Source organism: Danio aesculapii, chromosome 15 (genome assembly GCF_903798145.1).
Source record: "Danio aesculapii chromosome 15, fDanAes4.1, whole genome shotgun sequence".
NCBI lineage: Eukaryota > Metazoa > Chordata > Actinopteri > Cypriniformes > Danionidae > Danio > Danio aesculapii.
The window spans coordinates 22762852-22784403 of NC_079449.1; the positions used below are offsets into that span (position 1 = coordinate 22762852).

At 34.1% G+C, this 21552-nt stretch overlaps 1 protein-coding gene across 2 annotated transcripts in view; it reads left to right on the top strand.

Annotated features, from left to right (window-relative positions):
* Positions 1 to 19229, top strand: part of dph1 (diphthamide biosynthesis 1) — a 225125-nt gene extending 205896 nt beyond the window's left edge. The window contains exons 11-12 of one of the 2 annotated variants that reach the window (XM_056474269.1): positions 16004 to 16138; positions 18700 to 19229. In XM_056474269.1, coding sequence (XP_056330244.1) covers positions 16004 to 16138; positions 18700 to 18783 — 219 coding nt within the window. In that variant the 3' untranslated portion in view covers positions 18784 to 19229. The remainder of the gene's footprint in view (positions 1 to 16003; positions 16139 to 18699) is intronic. The other variant, XM_056474268.1, reaches the window with a different exon arrangement.
* Positions 19230 to 21552: the final 2323 nt, after the last annotated feature.

A 21552-nucleotide genomic window follows, 5' to 3' on the forward strand; every position in this document is an offset into this window, starting at 1 on the left:
ATGAGAATCTCTGTTAAAGGCTTTGTCCAACCCTTTCCCAATCATTCCCTCTGGCGGGCCAAATCAAAGGATACCAAGGGCCAACTTGTTTGGGCATATCTGAACTAAACTCAATTCAATTAAAAAAACATTTATGGGGCAATTCAAGGCATATGGAGTAGCACCAAATGAAAACAATATTATTAACACGCAAACACAATATACAAATAAATAAATAACAACAACAAATAACAAGTATGTTGATTAAAAATATCTAAAATGCGGACTGAAAATTGTTACAATTTGAGCGTGTTACTTTGGGAATTTGAAAGCAAAATAGCTTTAGGAACAAAAGTGGCTCTCCTTCTCTGAGTTCTACACCTAGTACAATGAAACCGTCGTCCATAGGGGAGCAACTCAAATACTGAGTGGAGAATGTGTGAGTGGTCCTTAAAAATCTTGCTTGCTAACCCAAGAATCTGTTGATCATATATGCATGAAAGAGGCAATCCAATAATCCTAGAATACATTTTAACAACACTTTGTAGCTGTTTTCTATTCTGTAAATTAATAGAATGGAACCAACAAAAATTTTAACAGTAAATGTAATTGTAAAAGTAACAATACTCTCTATAAAAGAATAATAAAAGCACAAAGTAATACTTTCCTCTCTTTTGAGAACTTTGGAACTGAAATTCATGATTATATTTATTATACAATTGGTGATTTTAACTCCCTGTATCTAGGAATTAGCAATTCTTCAAAATCTTCACTAAAAATGGTTCAAAATGCAGCTGCTCATCTTTTAACAGGTGTTCATAAATGCAAACATATTATTCTTGTGTTAATATCTCTTAACATTAGCTCCCAGTATGCTTTAGAAAAGATCTTATAGTCCTTCTGCTTGCATTTACTGGAATTGTTTACATGCCATAACTAGGCCCGCACGGAATCTGTGCGTGCAGAAATTCACAGAGTCTATTTATTCACTTGTGTAAATGTGTGTACATTTATATTTATTTATATATTTTTATTAATTTCAGTAATATTATTGACTAATATGGAAGTGTTTAAACGATTTATTTACAGTACAGTTTTTAAATTCATATTTTCTGTCTTTTAGTAGATATATCATATGAGAGACTTGCTTTGTTTACCAAATAAGTGGATCTAATTGGATTTGCATTTTAAACATTAAATAAGTTTAAAAAGGTATTATTTTTTATTTAATATTTTATGTGTTTAGTTACGATACTTCCAAAAATCATTCCACATAAATCTGCAGATTTTTTACAAAATTCTGAGCAGAAATAGCTGAAAATGTCCGCAGATTCTGTCTGGCCTTAGCCATAACACAACATATTTCCATATCGTGACATGTAGAATACCAAGTGTAACGTTATTTTCATGAAGGACAATAATAAAGCACAAAACCAAATGTTCCTTTCACTCAGTTTATAGCACAACCTGATTATCCAAAATGATTTCAGTTCTTTTGAATGGAAGTTTGGCATAATTTGAAACGCTACAAAACTACAAAAAAAAAAGCCCATTTCCCCAAACACACAACACTGTTCACCTCTGCCCCATCACACGTGCTGCCAGCCATGTGTGCTTTGCCTTTGGGACATAAAGGCTCTGTGCGTATTTGTGTACAACCTGTGTAGCTTTGTGTTTGTGTTCAGAAAGCAAACCTCAGCTTTAGTGCGATGTGAAGAAGCAGAGTTTGTTTACCCAGCGTCTCTCTGTTCCTCAGAGACTGGCGGGACGAGTCTTATGTTTAGGGTGGATCAGTAGCTCCTCACACTGGCAGAACGTCTATAGCACCAATGCCAATCTTCATTCATGTCATGCCAAAACAGGACTTAGCCAGAATCACACACACCAAGCTCCTTTTTTTTTTTTTTTGAATAGGTGTCTCAGTTAAATCCCTATTCCCCATTCCCAGATGCAAAACAACAACATCTGGTGGGTTTTATCTGCAGATAGATCTTATTAGGATGCCTGTTATGCTCTTCTCGCTTTAGTCTGTCAGGGGTATTGCAAGGCATAATGTAGTAGTGGTCGATTGAATCGGGATTTTCTTTGGAAGATGGAAAAATATTGATGTCTACTGGTTATATTTGAGCAATTTAAGTAACTTTAGGATTTGAATATGTTGTGTTTGTTATAATTTAAGTGAATGTCTTGCTTTTTGTTTGTTTATTTCTCTTTTTATTGCTTTTTTAATATTCTCTATAGTTTTTATTATTCTTGTTTAATTTGTTTTCATTTTGTTGTTGTTGTAATAATTTATTTTAGTTCCATAAAGTTTTTTTTTGATCTGTAGCCCTGGCCAAAATGTGTCTCTTTTTTTTAAATACATTTTTGAATTAGATTTCTTTTAGGATTTCTTTTTATTTATTATTTTGCAATTGAACTCCTCAGTACTCAATGTAAAAATGTGATTTCTAAAAACTACAGAAAAAAAGCTCCAGTTTCAGTGTTGCCAGACTGGGCAACTTATTTAAAAAAAAAATGTATCTGTGTGCTCCTACTCCAATCGGTCAGTAGTGACCAGTGCATAGCGCAAACCTTGTGGGCCCAGATTCTGCAGTTAAACTCACAGTGGTTTATCATAACACTTTTACCGATCTTTTTTCCACAATTAACAGCAAGAGCAAACATAGAAGCATTGTCTGATTGACAAGCATAACCTAATTGTATTCAAAAGAATTTAAAATGCCAAATGGGACGAATTTAGATCTCATTTCGAAAGTAAAACATACTCTAATAGGTAGTGTAATCTACACAACTTTAAATGCAGTGTGTGGGTGAGATGGGGGCAGTGTTTCTATGTGATCTGGTTATGTTGTGGTTCTGTGACTGCTGGTGTTGGTTAAAAAATGATGACAGTTAAAGTAAATAGATTAATTTTGTTAATTTAAATAAATTGAAATTAAATCATATTAATTTCATATTTTGGCCTTTTTTTTCTTTTCTTTTTTTTTGCGTTTGGACAGCTTTTGAGCTGGAAAAAGTCAGCTGTAAATGGCAACACTGTCTAGTTTTCACTGTCTTAGTAATTTTCCACATCATGTTTTTTTGCAATTGTACACTTTCAATGCACAACATAAAGACATGATTTGTTAATGCCTTAACTTTGAGGATCAACATTTGCTGTATTTTCACTTTCAGCAATGTTTTTACATTAACCTTTCTTATTATTAGTTAATAAAATACATGTTTATTGCTTTAACTGTTAACAAATGCAACTTTTGATTTGAGTAATTTACAAGTAAATGTCGTATTGTTCATGTTAACAAGTGATACCTCACAGTATATTAAAGTATATTAATTAACGTTCTTTTCTTTTATTCACAGAGGATGCATTATATTTCTATTTTATTTCTATATTTTATTCACAGTAGTAAAACACTGTAAAAAATGCTGGGTTCCACACATTCAATTTGTTTTGGGACAACATGAAGGATTTAGGTTAGCTTATTAGTTTTTACTAATTTAAGTGGATTCAACATAAAACAATTAAGTTGTCCCCTCAAAAAACTTAAGAATTCTGTTTTTTCAGCTCATTTTTAAAAAGTAGTTTAAATTCAGTTCAATTCACCTTTATTTGTATAGCGTTTACACAATGTAGATTGTGTCAAAGCAGCTTCACATAAAAGGTCACAGTAAATAGGAACAGTGTAGTTCAGTTTGTAGTGTTTAAGTTCAGTTCAGTTTAGCTCAGTTCAGTGTGGTTTCATAATCACTACTGAGAGTCCAAACACTGAAGAGCAAATCCAACGATGCGCAGCTCTACAGATCCCGAATCAAGCAAGCCTGTGGTGACAGCAGAGAGGAAAAAAAAACTTCACTAAAGGCGGAAGTGAAGAAAAAAAAAACCTTGAGAGAAACCAGACTCAGTTGGGCACGGCCATTTTAATTTCTCCACTGGCCAAACGTCTTGTGCAAAGCTGCCGTCTCAGCGGCGGGGGCTGGAAGCTGGCCTCAGCAAAGATTCGTCTGTCCCTGGAGCGTCACAGGAATCAGTCTCATGCTCTCCACTCCTCCATGACCACCACAGTAGCTGCTCGGGATACGGCCCGGTCCAGGATATGGAAACCTTGGGATCATCTCGTCGTTGGTCTTGGATCGAATCAGTGAGTCTGCATAGTCTGAGGGCCTCAGGAAGAGTATCCCCAGGTGGAAATGGAGAATAAAGAGAATAATTAGCATAGCTGCTGTTCATAGTGTAAACAAAGCTGTTCAAGTTTAAACAAAAATCCAACATATTTTTTGAGTGTTGTTGAAGTAGTAGTTGTTGTTTAGTTGTTGTTGTTGTAGTAGTAGCAGCAGCAACAACAGTTACTTTACAGTAACACCTATATGTCGAATAAATATCGTATTCATCAAACTTTTCAGCTCACAATGTCAATTTTGCAAATATGAGGTGCTCTAACTGTCCATTCAAGAAGAAATTTAGGTAAAGTTTCACACTGTGTTTGCTTTAGTGCATCAAACTGCTAGCAAAACTTGTGGAATATTTCAATGGGGAATGGGACTTCACATACTGTAGGGTCAGTTGTTTGCCATGTGTTATTTCTCAGTGCTTCAGCCCGTTCTTCCTTTTTCTGCTTATATGCCAGTGTCAGATGTGGCTGTTTCTTTGAAAGTCTGCCTAAAGGCCAGAAGCTGGTGTTGCATGTGTGCTGTTGAATGATTCTGCCAGCTGAGGCTCTACTTGAGGCTCTGATCTGCTTGTCCTCTTGTTGTTGCTCATCTGGGCCGCTCACTTCTCTCTCTGTCCTGGTTAGATCCAGTTTGATGACTTTTTCCGACAGCAGTACATGAATTCATTTCATTTCTTGAAGGAACACTCTACTTTTTTGGAAATACAGTACAGTAGGCTTATTTTACCAGTCACCTAGAGTTAAACAGTTTTACAGTTTTTTTTTATCCATTCAGCTAATTAATTCAAAATGTTTTACCTATTTTTCTGTGGATACATTGTGTAGTAAGACTGGCGGAAAAATGAAAAGTTGCTGTTTTCTAGGTCAATATGGCTAAGAACTGCAGTATACTCTTATTCAATCAATAACTTTGCTGCAGTACTGGCTACAGGAGGCACAATGGTACCACTATATTTGTGTGCCTTAATACACAATGTGCCGTAACTACAGATCAGTCAAGCTTTAAAAAAAAACATTTTTGGAGTGACATGCTAATGGTCTAATCTGATTTAATGATTTATGCTAAGCTAAGCTACAAGTGCCCCCACCAGACCCAGAAATCGGCTGAATGAACTTTAGATAACTATAGGTGTCAAATGAAGTGTAGTGAACAGAATACTGAAATGTATTTTTCCATATGCTCGAGTTTGAAACCAAAATTTAAACCTGATACAGTGACTTGAAAGTTTTAAGTTTTTCTATGAAGCCCTGGGTAAAAAATCTGGTTGTTATTCTGGATAATGGCTTGAGTTTTGACAAACGGATAAATGCAGTGGTTTAATCCTGCTTCTTTCAGCTTCCGCTCTTAAATGCTGTATTCTATCTAGAAAAAATGTTGAAAAAAGAGTCCATGCTGGGCTGTACAGTGGCGCAGTGGGTAGCATGATCGCCTCACAACAAGAAGGTCGCTGGTTCGAGCCTCGGCTGGGTCAGTTTGCATTTCTGTGTGGAGTTTGCATGTTCTCCCCGATTTCGTGTGGGTTTCCTCCCGGTGCTCTGGTTTCCCCCACAAGTCCAAATTGTAGAAAGTAAATTTAACTACCACATTACACCAGTTTTACGCTCTTTACACTGGGTGCCTGTGTACACTTTTAAAATTCTTCTCCTGGTTTTTAAATCTTTAAATAGCCTTGCACCTTCTTATTTGTCAGACATGTTAATTGAGCATCAGCCTGGTCGGTCTCTTCTGTCATCTAACCAGAGATTGTTATGTATCCCTAAGTCGAGGCTGAAATGCAGAGGTGACCGTGTCTTTGCAGTAACTGATCCTAGGTTGTGAAATGCTCGCCCCTCTGTTTCATGTCTGTCTGTTTTTAAATCTAAATCTAAAAATCTTAAAACTTTGATTTGGCATTTTATCAATGTAAATTGTCAGTTTTAGCTATAATTGTATTTTTTTCTTTGTTGTGATGTCTATTGTGCAGCACATTGGTCAACCTCTGGTCGTGTTTATTAGTGCTATATAAATACAATGGACATTGACAATTGACATACAAATATTTATTTATTTATTTATTTTTTCTTATGAGAAGGGCTAATAGGGCATTAATGCAGACGTACAGATTGATATTCTATTGTAGAAAAAGTCATTGTTTTACTGTTGCATAATATTAGGTTAGATTAGATTCTAAAGATCAAGGAAATTTTGATTTCTCAATTCATGACCCCTATAATACTTTTATTCAGCAAGGATAACCTTGTTAAATTAAACTGAATGAAGTTCAGTTAAATTTATCAAAAAGCACTGTAAGGACATTTATAATATTTACTCTGTCAGAATATGTTTCTGTTTTAATAAAACGCTGTTCTTTTTTAAATGATTCATCAAAGAAATTGTGTAAAACAAAACTGATCTAATCTATTTTTAGGCACAACAACCTCTAAGTATTACAGAGGAAATTGCTAGTTAGTGGCCAGGCTGATTAAATTGAAAGAAAGGCAACAGAAACCAAAGTCATTACTTGTTACAATCAATAATTTAGTCAGGAAACCCACTGGTCTTGGAATTTTAGGAATAGTGTGGACTTTTCCAGACTTTAAAAGACAGAGAATTTGTATGTATTTATTTAATTATTTATTGATTGATTGATTCATTCATTCATTCATTCATGCTTTACATTTTAGTTTCCATTTTTCTATACTGTTTTTTTATATATGTCATGCCTAGTTTTATGGGTATTTTCAGCTCCATTTTATTCCTTAAAGCTCAGGTGTCAAATCCAGTTCCTGGAGGGCCACAGCTCTACACAGTTTAGTTCCAAACCTGCTTCAACACACTTACCTGTAGGTTTCAAACAAGCCTGAAGGACTCAGCTCTCAGTAATCAGTTTAAACAGGTGTGTTTAATTAGGATTAAAGCTAAACTGTGCAGAGCTGTGGCTCTCCAGGAACTGGATTTGACACCTGTGCCTTAAAGGGATAGTTCACCCAAAAATGTATTTTTTATTCACTATTTACTTACATTCAATTGGTTCCAAACCCTTATGAGTTTCTTTATTCTGTTGAAAACAAAAGATAATTTGAAGAAAGCTGACAGTCTGTAACCACTGACTTCCATATTAGGAAAAACAAATACTATGGTTACAGTCGATGGTTACAGGTTTGTAGCATTCTTCAAAATATCATATATTGTGTTCAGTAGAAGAAAGTGTTAAGTGTTTAAAAAGGTATGGGAGAGAGAACCCTGAATAGACACCAAAATCGTTTTCCAAATTCTTGTGGCTATTAAATCCAAGTAAAACTTATATTCAAGCTAAAACCATTTCTATACTATGCTAAGCAAACAGTGGGCTGCTTAATAGAAGTAATAGAAATTTGGCTTTTTAGTCAGTTAAACTCGGGCAAAAATCATGGAATTTGATATTTGGCTTAAACCCAATAGTAGCAGTACACATATAGTATTGACTCCACAGTCATAAAATACAGTCAGAAGCTTATTTTGTGCACTGTGGACTCTAAAATCTCCATCTCACTGTGTAAATTGACAATGCTGTTGACTTACAATGTTTAGAAACTGCCACGAGGGGAATGTTCCACTACTGTTAATCGACCAACCAGGCACGGTTATCTCTCGACGCCTTTCAGAATAGGCTAATATCAGCCTATTAATCATCCCGGCTGATATATCGGTCCACAGCAACAATGTACCCACTGTACCAGCAGAAGCTCATTTATGTTGAGTTTTTTATGCCATCATATCTCTTAGTGAATGATGATAATGCTCACTAGAGCCATATTGAAGCAGCGCATAATCATATGTGGCTCTCATATTCTTGGCGTCACCGTAATCCATTTTCATTGCCGCTTGGCCCACGCTGGAGCTCAGCGCATTTGGTGTCGTAGAAGCGAAGAGCAAATATGGCATTATGAGAATATATTAGAATGCAGCAATAACACATTGATGTTTTGCGAAGGCCTAAAACCATAACAAAAGGAGCAAAAGCGTTCATTCATTTAGTTCAAATATTAAGACTGACAGAAGTTTTTTCTGAAAGTGTCACCTTAAACACACTTGATAATAGGCTCATTTTAAAAATCTTCTATAGAGTTAAACAGTCGAGGTTTACACTTTTTGAATCGATTAAGCTGATCTCCAGGTCTGGCAGGAACACTTTTAACTAAGCTTAGCATAGATCATTGAATCAGATTAGACCATTAGCATCTCCCTCATGAAAAAAAAAAATTCTATTTAAAGCTTGACTCTTCTGTGGTAACATCGTATATTACGACTGACAGAAAATGAAAAGTTGCAATTTTTTAGGCCGATATGGCTAAGAACTATAATTTTATTTCGGCGTTATAATCAAGGAACTTTGCTGCCGCACTATGACTATTACGCCCTCGGCTCGTTCCTGCAGCCCCAATCACTGCTCTTTCTCACCGTCCACCACACACTACACCGGTGAACTATCACCTGATTACTAATCACCTGCACCCGCAGTCACCCATGCACTATAAAGACTCACCTCATTTATTCACTCACCGGCTGGAATCGAAGTTAGATGGTTCTCCTCATCGGCTCTCCCTCTTCCTCTTGTGCTCTTCTGTGGATGTCCTCCTTCTTCCGTAGATGCAAACACACCTGTTTAAGGGAAGTGACTAAAATTGTTGGTGTACTAGCGAAGATCTGAAACTTAACATTTGAACTGTGTGTGCGATCGCTCTCCCTCTGCTACACCGCTTACCTGCTTCATCTCTCAGATATTGTTGCGTTGCATGATTAAATACCCTTAAAGATTTATCCAACTTTCTCTTCCTTGTGTGACCGTGACAATGACAAAATGATATTACGCAGCTTTTGAAAATAATGCCCAGCTAGGTAACTGTAACAGCATTATATCCTTGGCACCTACTGCAGCCATGGTATGGCAGCAAAGTTCCTTGATTATTACATCAGAATGAGAGTATAGTTCCTAGCCGTATTGACAAAAAAAATCGACTCAAACTTGCAACTTTTCGTTTTCTCTTTGTCTTAGTGCACAATATAACTACAGTCGAGATTTAAATAGGAAAATTATGTAAACTAGTTTTTATCTTTTTTTTTTTTTTTGAAAAATGCTAATGGTCTAATAGAATTCAATGATTTATGCTAAGCTAAGCTAAAAGTTCACGCCAGACCCAGAGATTGGCTGAATGAATTCAAAAATAGTTAAACTCTATTGTTTAACTCCAGGGCAACCCAGTGGGTAGCACGTTCGCCTCACAGCAAGAAGGTCGCTGGTTTGAGCCTAGGCTGGGTTAGTTGGCGTTTCTGTGTGGAGTTTGTATGTTCTCCCGGTGTTCGTGTGGGTTTCCTCTGGGTGCTCCAGTTTCCTCCACAAGTCCAAAGACATGTGGTATAGGTGAATTGGATAAGCTAAATTGTCCGTGGTGTATGTGTGTGAATGAGTGTGTGTGGATGTTTCCCAGTGATGGGTTGCGGCTGGAAGGGCATCTGCTGCATAAAACGTGCTGGATAAGTTGGCGGTTCATTCCGCTGTGGCAACCCCAAATTAATTAGGGACTAAGCTGAAAAGAAAATGAATGAATGAATGTTTAACTCCAGGAGAGTTGTAAAATGACCCTATTTTCCAAAAATGGGTTCGTTTTATATAGGTGCGATTGTTAAATTAAAAATTACAATTCTATTATAATTTACTTGCCATCTACAGTACTTCTGTCTGACACACAAGAAGATATTTTTAAAAATTATGTAACTAGCCACTGTTGATGTCCACAGTATAATATTGCAACTATAATATTTTATGGTGACTAGTTTTCAACATTTTTCAAAATATCTTCTTTATTATTTAAACAAAGAAAGTCTAAGTTTTGAATAACCTGACGGTGAGTAAATGGTAAGTGCATTTTTATTTTTGGGAGAACTATCATTTTAATGAACCTCTTCTTGTGTTTGCTTTTACTGTGTAAAAATAAGAAGGCGTAAGTGTGAAGTATGAAGAAAGAGTAGCGAAGGCAGTGGTTTTCAGTGCGTCTCATGTTATATTTATAGTCAATATGACACACTTGCCTCATGTCAGTGTCTGGATTATCAGGTAGCTTATGCACAGCACTGATGAAAAGCCACTGAAAGAGGGATGGATGTGTCAGGGTTAATAAGAGCAGGATGGATACAGGAAGAGAGAAAGAAAGACTGGTTCTGGCAGCACAAGTGAAATGCTCATCCACTATCTGGATCTCATGAACATGCATTTAATTCAATCGTTGAATAAAATTCGTTTTTACATAATGATTTACAGAAAAATGAACTCTCTCTCTCTCTCACACACAGACATTAATTCACTTTTTTTGTTTTAATGTTATATTTTTATTGGTGCCATTTAAAATGCAACATCATTATAATATGTGTTTATAGCATTATATTGTAAATTGTTTTTACAAATTGTAAACAATAAAAAAATAGTATAGAAATAGGGCTTATTTCTAAATTGTTGACAGTCATTTATTTTTTAGGTTTAATTTAAAAACTATTTCAATTATTATATTGTTTATAATGTGCCATTTTTATAATTTATATATATTTGATATCATTTATTAATGTTTATTTAATTATTTACATGATTTTTGGTCATATCTAATTACACAATTCCTGATAAACCATTAATATGACTTTTGTCTTAAACTCATCATTTGCTGCTTGTTATTAGTTATTTTGGTAAAGGTTATGTTTAGGTATGGTATCAGTAGGATTTCTGGGCAGAATTTTGTAAAAAAAAAATTATAAAAACTGCGGATTTATGCAGAATTATTTTGGAAGTATCGAAACTAAAACTTAATATATGAAATAAAAAATAATACCCTTTTAACTTTTATTTAATGTTTACAATGCAAATCCATTTAGATCCACTTATTTGGCAAACAAAGCAAGTCTCTCATATAAAATATCTACTAAAAGACAGAAAATACTACTTTACATACTGTACTGTAAATAAATCATATGAACACTTTCATATTGCTCGTTACTATTACTGAAATTAATTTAAAAACTGAATAAATAAAAAAAATTCACAATCCATTTTCAGAGAGAAAAAAAATCTAAGCAGGAACTGTCGCATTTACAGTCAAAAAAAGCTAGTGACTGTAACTATTTTCAATTATTATATTGTTTATAATGTGCCATTTTTATAATTTATATATATTATACATAATTTATTATATGTTTATTCAATTATTTACATGATTTTTTTTTGTCACTTTTTTTTACACAATTCCTGTTAAACCATTAACTATGACGTTTATCTCAAACTCATAATTTGCTTATTATTTGTTATTTTGGTAAAGGTTATGTTTAAGTATGGTATCAGTAGGATTTCTGGGCAGAATTTTGTAAAAATAAATAAAAATAAAAAAAATCTGCGGATTTATGCAGAATTATTTTGGGAGTATCGTAACAAACTTAATATATGAAATAAAAAATAATACCCTTTTAACTTTTATTTAATGTTTGCAATGCAAATCCATCTAGATCCACTTATTTGACAAACAAAGCCTCTCATATTATATCTACTAAAAGACAGAAAATATTACTTTACATACTGTACTGTAAATAAATCATATGAACACTTTCATATTAGTCAATAATATTCCTGAAATTAATTTAAAAACTGAATAAATGGAAATTTACACACATTTACACAAGTAAATAAATAGACTCAATGATAGGCTAACATTCTGCGGGTTTCTGCACGCTCAGATTCCTTGTGGACCCAGTAAGTGCTATGGAGAAAGGTTCCTCTTAATCTCATATCTTTTTTTATGCAGCGGATGCCCTTCCAGCCGCAACCCATCACTGGGAAACATCCACACACACATTCACACACATACACCACGGACAATTTAGCTTATCCAATTCACCTATACCACATGTCTTTGGACTTGTGGAGGAAACTGGAGCACCTGAGTGTCTGGCCTCTGTTTTTATCCCACCCCACTCCTCCATGGTAAGTGGACACAGCTGGAAGAAGCAATCGGCAACCTGCTAGAAACTCAGGAAGGGAGGAGTCAAGGCAAAAAGGAAGAACAGGGAGAAAGACAGTCACACAATATAAACATCACAATAACTGTAAAGAATACGTCTCTAAACGGAACTAAAAGATCTTGCAGAATATGTAATAATAAATAACCAATATCATAATAATAGGCAGGTTCTCAGCCACTTTTAATAATGTTACCAAAATATTTATACGAATAAAATAATAGTTAAAGTGGGCAGCACCATGGCGCAGTGGGTAGCACAATCGCCTCACATCAAGAAGGTCGCTGGTTTGAGCCCCAGCTGGGTCAGTCGGCATTTCTGTGTGGAGCTTGCATGTTCTCCCCGTGTTTGCATGGGTTTCCTCCGGGTGCTCAGCTTTCACCCACAAGTCAAAAGACATGTGGTATAGGTAAATTGGGTAAGCTAAATTGTCCATTGTTTACAGTATGTGTGTGTGAATGAGTGTGTATGGATGTTTCCCAGTGATGGGTTGCAGCTGGATGGGCATCCGCTGTGTAAAAACATGGGCTGGATAAGTTGACGGTTCATTCCGCTGTGGCGACTCCTGATTAATAAAGGGACTAAGCTGAAAGGAAAATGAAGAAATGAATAAATTAAGAGTGATAAAAAATATAACATTTCATTATTTTTTTTGTTCCTTTAATAACTTTTAAAATTAAAATGATATAATTTTGTTTAAAATGAAATATTTATTTTTTTATTAATTTTTATATAGATTTAAATAATGTGAGACGCGTATATATATATATATATATATATATATATATATATATATATATATATATATATATATATATATATATATATATATATATATTAGTAGTACATAAAAAAAATTCACAATCCAATTCCAGAGAGGAAAAAAAAATCAAAGCAGGAACTGTCGCCTTTACAGTCAATAAAAGCTAGTGACTGTAGCATTAGACTCTGAAGGGTATTTAAGAGAGATTTATGGAGAAGTGTTCTTTATGAGGTATTGTAGTATTGTCAGTGGAGAGAGACGGTTCTTCACCGGAGGCGGGGTTCTTTGTCATTTCACCAGTGTGGTATCAGAGCCGTTCGTTACGTGAAGTGGGTATATCTGTGCCCACGGGCGGAGAGCAACACGGTGCATTGATTATTCATATAAGCGGCTCAGTCTGACGAATGGGAGTTTATATAATTTCGCCACATGCATGAGGAGCTCCTGCATTCCTCTGGAGGCCCGGTAATGTATTCGTCTGCATTTGTAGGTCACGCGGAACAGCACGGATGGAGCTCACCTCGACTCAAAGCCTCTGTCTGGTGTGTTGCTCGGTTGTGGAAGATCTTTGAGCTTTGGTTTATACACAGAGCGGTCTGGGAGATTGTTTGTGGTTTGAGAGTCAGGTGATGAGAAGGAGTGTGTGTAAGTCTATGACTTGAAAAAAAAATCTATTCTGAGTCGTTGAGAACGGAGAGTCAATTCTAATGGTCAAGAAACTTTTTCAGTTTAAAATAATTCACTCATTTTTCTTTGGCCTAGTCACTTATTTATCAGGGAATGAACCGCCAACTATTCCAGCATATGTTTTACACAACGGAATCTAGTTCTGGGAAACACCCAAACACTCATACACTACATTCCAATTCACCTATCCAATTCAAACCCACGCGAACACTGGGAGAACATGCAAACTCCACACAGAAATGACAGCTGGCCCAGCCGAGACTCGAACCAGTGACCTTCTTGCTGTGAGGTGACAGTGCTAACCACTGAGCCACCATGCAGTCAAAATGTTTAATTATAAATAAATGATAAATTATTTGACTCTCGCTTACTACATGGTTAAATAGCACAGACACCCATACACACACACACACACAAACATATTATTGGTCTTTAGCTGTACTTCAGTGTGCTTGAGGTTCTATTTCTCCCCACTAAACACCTGAATAGTATTCATGTTTCTCAAACTTTCTCTTATTCTGTTTGTTTTTCAGCTGAGGAGAGAAAAAAAATTCTTTATATTTTAAATAATAGATAACACTGTTCTCTCTTTTTGCCCCAAAGGTCCCCCTTTAAGAAATATTTCAGGGCCCCACACAAGGTCTTTTGACCTGACAAAGCATAAAAGTTGTAGTAAAGTCTCATTGATAGCAGAACATAAGAAAGAAAAAAATCCAAAAACTCTTATGGTTCTACATACAGTATCACTATTTGACAGAGGTGATGTTCTGTATAACACCTTAAAAGCTACACTCACATTTATTATTTCTGCTGCTTGTTCAAACTACTTTTTTAAAATGAGTTAAAGCAACACAATTCTTAAGGTTTTTGTAGACAACTTTGTTTTATGTTCAATCCACTTCAATTTGTAAAAACGGTTAACTTACTTGATTTGTGTTTGACAACATGAAGAAATTGTGTGGAACCCACAATGTTTTTACACTAAAAATGCTGAGTTCCACACCATTAATTTAACTTATTATTAGAATTAATTTATTATTTAACTTATTAATACAAATGTAAGTAGATTGAACACAAAACAATTAATTTGTCCCCCCAAAAAAATCAATGATCGTGTTCTTTTAGCTTATTTTAAATAGGTAGTTTGAACAAACCGTAAACGCTGTGTTTGTTTTTTGTTTTTGTTTTTTTTTTATTGTTTTTTTTAGTGTAGGTATTTATTTTCAATTAAAGTGGTTCCCCCATTGATTACGAGCCCATAAACCACTTTAGTGCTGTTTAGTTGAAAACATACTGTAAAAACACAACAGAGGCATGACTTTAAGCATTTATCTTATAATTGTTTAAAATAAATATGTACTTAATTTTTTTTTTGTTTTTATTGTGTCATGCCGAAGTAGTGAAGGATCCCTGTGATTTCTCTAAGGCTGGGTACACACCCAAATGTTATAAACCACAAACATGAGGACAACAAATCCTAGACTTCAGCATTATGCTTCTATAGTGTGTGGTGTGTCGCGATGTTAAACCACACCGCACACCAGCAGATCATACACCAGAGTCTCAAATAGGTTTTTTTTTCTTAATTGCATTAACAAAGTGTAATTACAATGTAAATACAACATGCAATAGTACAAACAATACAGAGATTACTTTTTTGCAAAAAGGAGATGTGACCATTTTAAAGAAGTATAACAGTGGTATAGCAGAAAAAGAAAGAAAGAAAGAAAGAAAGATCATAAAAAAGAGAGAGGGCAGATGAAAAAAATATTGCAGAATATTAATAAAGCACATGTTTTCGGAGTTTTAACTGCTTTCTTGTTATTAGATATTGAAATTGTATTTTAACTACAGTTTCACTTCTCCTTTAAAAAGAAAAAGGTGAGTAAACATCCATGCTTCATCTCTCCTGTTTAGATCCTGTCCACTTTGTGCTGTGCCCTAAATCAAGCATTCAGCATTAGATAAGGCAGCCCTCATAGTCAAGCTCTGCTGTCATTTGCAGCAGCCACAGTCAGCTGATCCAATTTCCCATGCATGCATTCAATTGGCAAACTTTTAACAACATTATTTAAACGTCCTCCTATCCTCATTGCTTTTACACTGCTTTCTCTGTTCACTGCTTTATGACCCACAATAATTAGAAATGAATTGTAAAAACAATGAGTAATTGATCATCACAATCAAGTTCATTAATTCCAAAACCAGGAATCGGAATGCATTTTGTATTGGAACAGCAGAACTAGCGTTTTGGTTAACTGGTACTTTCTTGATATTGGACTGGAGTCCTGGCTGATGTGTGTATGGAGCCAGTTGTCCTGTTGTTGATCCCACAGTAAGTCAGCATGCTAATGTGTTTGATGAACTCGCACAATGTGTGTGTTTCAGGCAGCAGTGGCGCTGCAGCAGGTTGGATGGCAGGAAGTGTATCCTATGGATTTCTATTCCAATCAGAGTCTGGGAGCCTGGACTCCTAATCATCCGGATAACCAACCTAAACGGCCTGCACGCAAAACCCCACAGGTGTGTATGCCATGAGGGTTTTCAAAAAAAAAAAAAACATTATATTATTAGATCATCTTGTCTAAAATATTATGTTTATTTGCATATTTTATTAATAATTGGGTAACAATTCACAATAATGTTGTACTAGTTATTGTTAGTTAATGCATTTACATAGACAAACAATGAACAATACATTTATTACAGTATTTGTGTCATGTTAGTTAATGAAAATACAGTGATTCATTTTTAATATTAACTCATGGTGCATTAATGTTAATGAGCATGAATTTGGATGTTAATAATACATTAGTAAATGTTAAACTATTATTTATAAAGGCTGGTCAAGTATTGTTCATAATTGGTTCGTGTTAGTAAATACAAATTAATGAAGCTTTATTGTAAAGTGTGACCATTAATTGATTCATTAAATTATTTTAAATTAATAATTTTTTTAAATGTAAGTAAATTAATTTATTGTTTAATTAATTAATTAATTGTCTTTAAATTAAATGCTTCAACTAGTTACAGTAATGTTTAGAATGTAATATTCACTAATGTTTTAATATTAATGTTATCTATAAATTATTATTGATTTTATATTAATTATTATTCAATGAAATATGAAAAACTGTAACATTTATTTAGCTTTATAAACAAAGCATGGAGAATATGTATGAATGTATTTATTAATTTATTTTCTGGCAGTTTAGTAATTTGCTAGTTCATAACTTGTATTTAAACTAGTATGTTTTAACTACATAAGTATCTCATTTGAATAATACAAGAGATTAGATGACTTTAATGTGATGGTTTGACAGTGGCCTGCAGTTCTACAACGGGATCTGTTTTGATGAAAATAATATTCCAGTGCCATCTAGTGATGAAGCACTAACAGGGAATTTAACCATCAGTTCTTGCAATCAGACTGTGCAGATGAGTCTCACAGCAGTGATGTTTGTATAATATTCCTGCCTGATAATATTTGAGGGTTATAGTTAATATGACATTGTGCATCATCTTAATTTTGGACAGTCTGACATGGTCTGTAAGTAAATGCTAACTGAAACTCATCACTCCTGAGTTTTCTTTGCAAAGGGGCCCTATTCTATGATGTGGAAAATGACTCTGAATAATGGAGTCCAGTCTTAAAACAGTATGTCACAGAATTTGTCAAAGGTAATGCAGTGCAGTGTGCTCCAAATCAAATTATGATATCTCTAGTGTTTTTATGATTTTACATGAGGAAAATGAATGTCATATCATTTACTCATAGAAACTCAAGTGTCTTCATGACACCCTGTTAAAATAAAATAAGTTTGCTTTGGTTTGAAGAAATTGTGAGTAGAACATAGTGTTCAAAGTATTGGTAATAGTAATAATATTAATAATTATTGTATTAATAATAATAATAATAATAATAATAATAATAATAGAACTGATAGTAAATACAGTGCCTATAGAAAAGGCGCAGGTTAGGAGAAGGCTACAAAAACATTTCAAAAGCTGGAAAAGTTATTTAAAACATGATTTGATTTCAAGCTGTATGAAAAATAAAGTAATTATTTCAAAGGGGTTTGATGATTTTCTATAGGCACTGTATAATTCTTACATTTTTAAGAAATTAAAATGTTATTTTTACAATAATTTGTACAGAATGAAAATATTATTTGTACAAAAGAAAAAATTCATATTTAGAGTTCCTAAAATGATGACAAAATTGTGACAGAATAAAGTTGTTATACTGTAGATTGTAAATGAATACGTTTTGTGATATTTAATGAATTAGTTTAACTATTTTAGTTATTTTATTGTATTACTAATTAACCAATAAATCGGTGTCCAAAATAAAATCTAGCAGGAAAAGATTTGAATAAAAAAAATTCATGCAGAATTTGGTAAACAAAATATTACATTTCATGCTAAACATTTAGTTTTCCTCACAAAATTGTCACAAAAAAGTGAATCATATTTTCGTTCAAACATTAATGTATACTAAACATAATTAGCGTTCAAATATTAATGCATCTTAATATAATTAGCATATTAATATGTAAATAAGATTAAAGATGCTGTATTTTTATCAATTTTGGAGTACCATTCGAACCAATGTAAGCAATTTTCATGGAACCCATCATACTTTTTTCAAGATTTTTGATTAGTAAAAAGAACAGCGTTTCCTAAAAATTGAAATGTTTGTTTTAAAAGATACATATCTACCTATGATCTGATGATTATTTCATTTATTGACTGACTGACTGACCAACTTTTCAAGTAGTGGCAGATAGACAATGAAAATTAATTTCCAGTTCAGTGAAAAAAAGTGCAAAAATAACAGTAATTCAGATTTTGTTTCGTATCTCATGACCAATTTAAAATCATCTGGAGGTTTTAGGACCAGTGCTTAAAACAGAAACGTTTTTTTTAATCCCTTAATTACTCTTCTTAATGTATGATTAATCCACCAATATAACAGACACAATAATCTGGGAGTCTCTAAATCCACACTGGTCATCAGTCTTGTGTTTTATTCTTGCAATGACGATCTCTCTCATTCTCTCTCTCTCTCTCTCTACCCTCAGAAGGCTGGTCAGCAGGTAATCAGTTGTAGTCAGGAAGAGAGCGCCTCCTGTGGCTGTCAGCCGAAAAAACACACAGCCTCATGAACATCTGCCGGAGACAAGCTGACCAATCACACTTCATCACATCAGCCCTCTGTTCACATGCACCGTGAGTGAGTGAGTGAGTGAGTGTTTGTGTGTGTGTGTGTGTGTGCGTGTGCGTGTGTGTGTGTGTGTGTGTGCGTGTGTGAGATGAAAGCTCCCCCTTGAATGAACAAAGTGTGGTTTTGCTTTAGTCTAACGTAAGCATGTTGTCCCTCACCTAGAAAGGGGCTGGCAGACATGTTTTCATGGTTGACCTTCATCCTTTCAGAATTACAGCAGGAAACTAGAAGATTCTTTCTCTGAGGATGAAGAGAAAATACTCATTCTGTACTCTACATCCAGCTTTTTTATTTGCCATAATGCTAAGCTTCTCTGACAGAAGCACTTTGAATGTTTTGTACAGGATATCTTTTAATTATGGGCAAAAATAAAATGAAATCTTTTCAGTTTGCTGTCGGACTTGATTGAGTTTGAGTGCTGGTGCAATCGTGATCAAAAATATTCAACCCCCCTGAGGACGAAACAATCTTCTTAAATTTTTAAAAAGGCAAGGCTTGTGAGCGGAAGTTAAAAATTATCTCTGAAGTCAAACATGAAGGTGATCAGTCTTGCTATAGGGATTCTTTGCTGTAGAAATGGATGTGGAAACTGTATGAGGGACATGATGAGTCATATTGGCAGAGATTGATATGCCTGTGTTACATCAACTGAAGATTGACGATCATTGGATTGTTCTGCAGGACACCACGAAGAATATATCCAAATTCATTGAAGCATGGCTTAGGGATATTTCTAGAATGTCTCTGAGGGGCCTGTTCAGTCTTCTGGTTTAAATATATTTAAAGTATTAGATGGAACTTAAAGAAAGCCGTGGCATGGTAAAAATGTATATAAAAAATACATATACATATATATATATATATATATATATATAAGTCATTGGACAACAATGGGTTGTTCTAAATCCGTTCATCCATCCGTCCATATCTTTAATGATAGTACTGGTGCCTTCCTTGAACTGTTTAAAAAATAACCCAGGACTGATCCACAGTCAACTGAAGCACATTGAGTCCTGTACAAGCTTAGGCTGTCAGTGGTCACTACATGGTGAACTCTTTTCTAGGCTGAGAGTGAACATGATCTGTGTCCAGGATCTGCCATGTTTCTGTGAGTTTAGCAGTGAAGATGCTGACGCTGTGTAAAAGCAGCAGCACAGGCCTGTCACAACCACAACTCAACTCCTGCAGCTCTTCAACTTTTACTGTATTGCGCACATAATTGTTTATCAGTCTGCTGGATATTTTTTAAGTAAAAAATGTGACATGGTATGGTCTTTAAACTTTCAACAAATTATTATTATTGTTTTGTTATTATTATTATCATTATTAGGGTAATTGCTTATGTTATTAAGTATCATTTGGACTGACATAACTGATTTGTTTGAAACATAATAAATAAGTTATATAATAAATTATATATTTTTATAATAATTAATTTACCCTGTTAATTATTTTAATTAATTTTTTTTTTTAATTTAATAAATGTTATTGTTATTATAAAACCAGTATGAGGATCTAATGTAATACTAAATTATATCTTATATTTAAATAAATATCCATCTCTCTGGTATTTTTAAACAAAATTTTAAGCATTTTAAAAACTTTTATCATTATTTGTTAATTATTACTTTTAGTAATTAGTAAATTACACTGTCTGTCTGTCTATCTATCTATCTATCTAACTATCTATCTATCTATCTATCTATCTATCTATCTATCTATCTATCTATCTATCTATCCTGTTAATGATTATGACACAAATACAGGACTAATTTAAACTATAAATTGTAATTAATAAGTATAAATCTCTGTGAATTACCAATATTTAAAGAAGTGTTTAAAGGTAGGTTATCAGTTGATCGTGAGTTTACTGGTTTGCTGTTATTTTGCTGCTTCCATGTGTGTTAAGGTACACTGTAAAACCCAAAAAGTTAAGGTAACTAAAACCATTTGAGGTAACCAATTGCAACAACCCATTTAAGTTTAAAACTAATCCTATTGAGAACTGTGAACTTAATCCATTTGAGTAAATGAAGCGATTCGAGCACAGTAAAACCCAGTAAATGAAGAGAACTCAAACCAACTGAGTACTGTAAAGCCTAATAAGTTAAGGCAACTCAAATCGTTTGAGGAAATTGATTGCTACAAACCATTTGAGTTAAAAACTAATCTATATAAGTATCATGAACTTGCTCCATTTAAGTTGAGGTATTTAATTAACTCATTACTATCAACACTGAGTTTAAAACTCTTTTCAGATGAGTAGAATTAACTTTGTCAATTTTGAGTTAACTACACTCATTTAATCCGATAAAGTTGACTGTTGGATTTTACAGTGTTGTGAGGGTTTGATCTAGTCAGTTGTTGTCTTGTGTTTGAGTGTCCACTAGGTGTTGCTGTCGACCTGTTCATACACACAAACCAACTGACGCTCACTGTTGGTAGATTGATTTATTCCTTCATACTGTATGAGTATTCTTTGAGTGCTTCATTAATGCTGCAGAAATCACTTTCAGAGTTTTATTCACCGTCTGTGCATTTGCTCCTCACAAGGCCTCTTCACTCCGTTTGTACAAATACTTTTGTCATTTCAGCATCAAAGACATTGAAGGCCCTGTTTTATTGCTTGTAGTGCTACTAATAATGAAAATAAATGTTGCACTAATTTGAATTTTAAACAATGGTATAAAATAAATTATAATAAAGTATA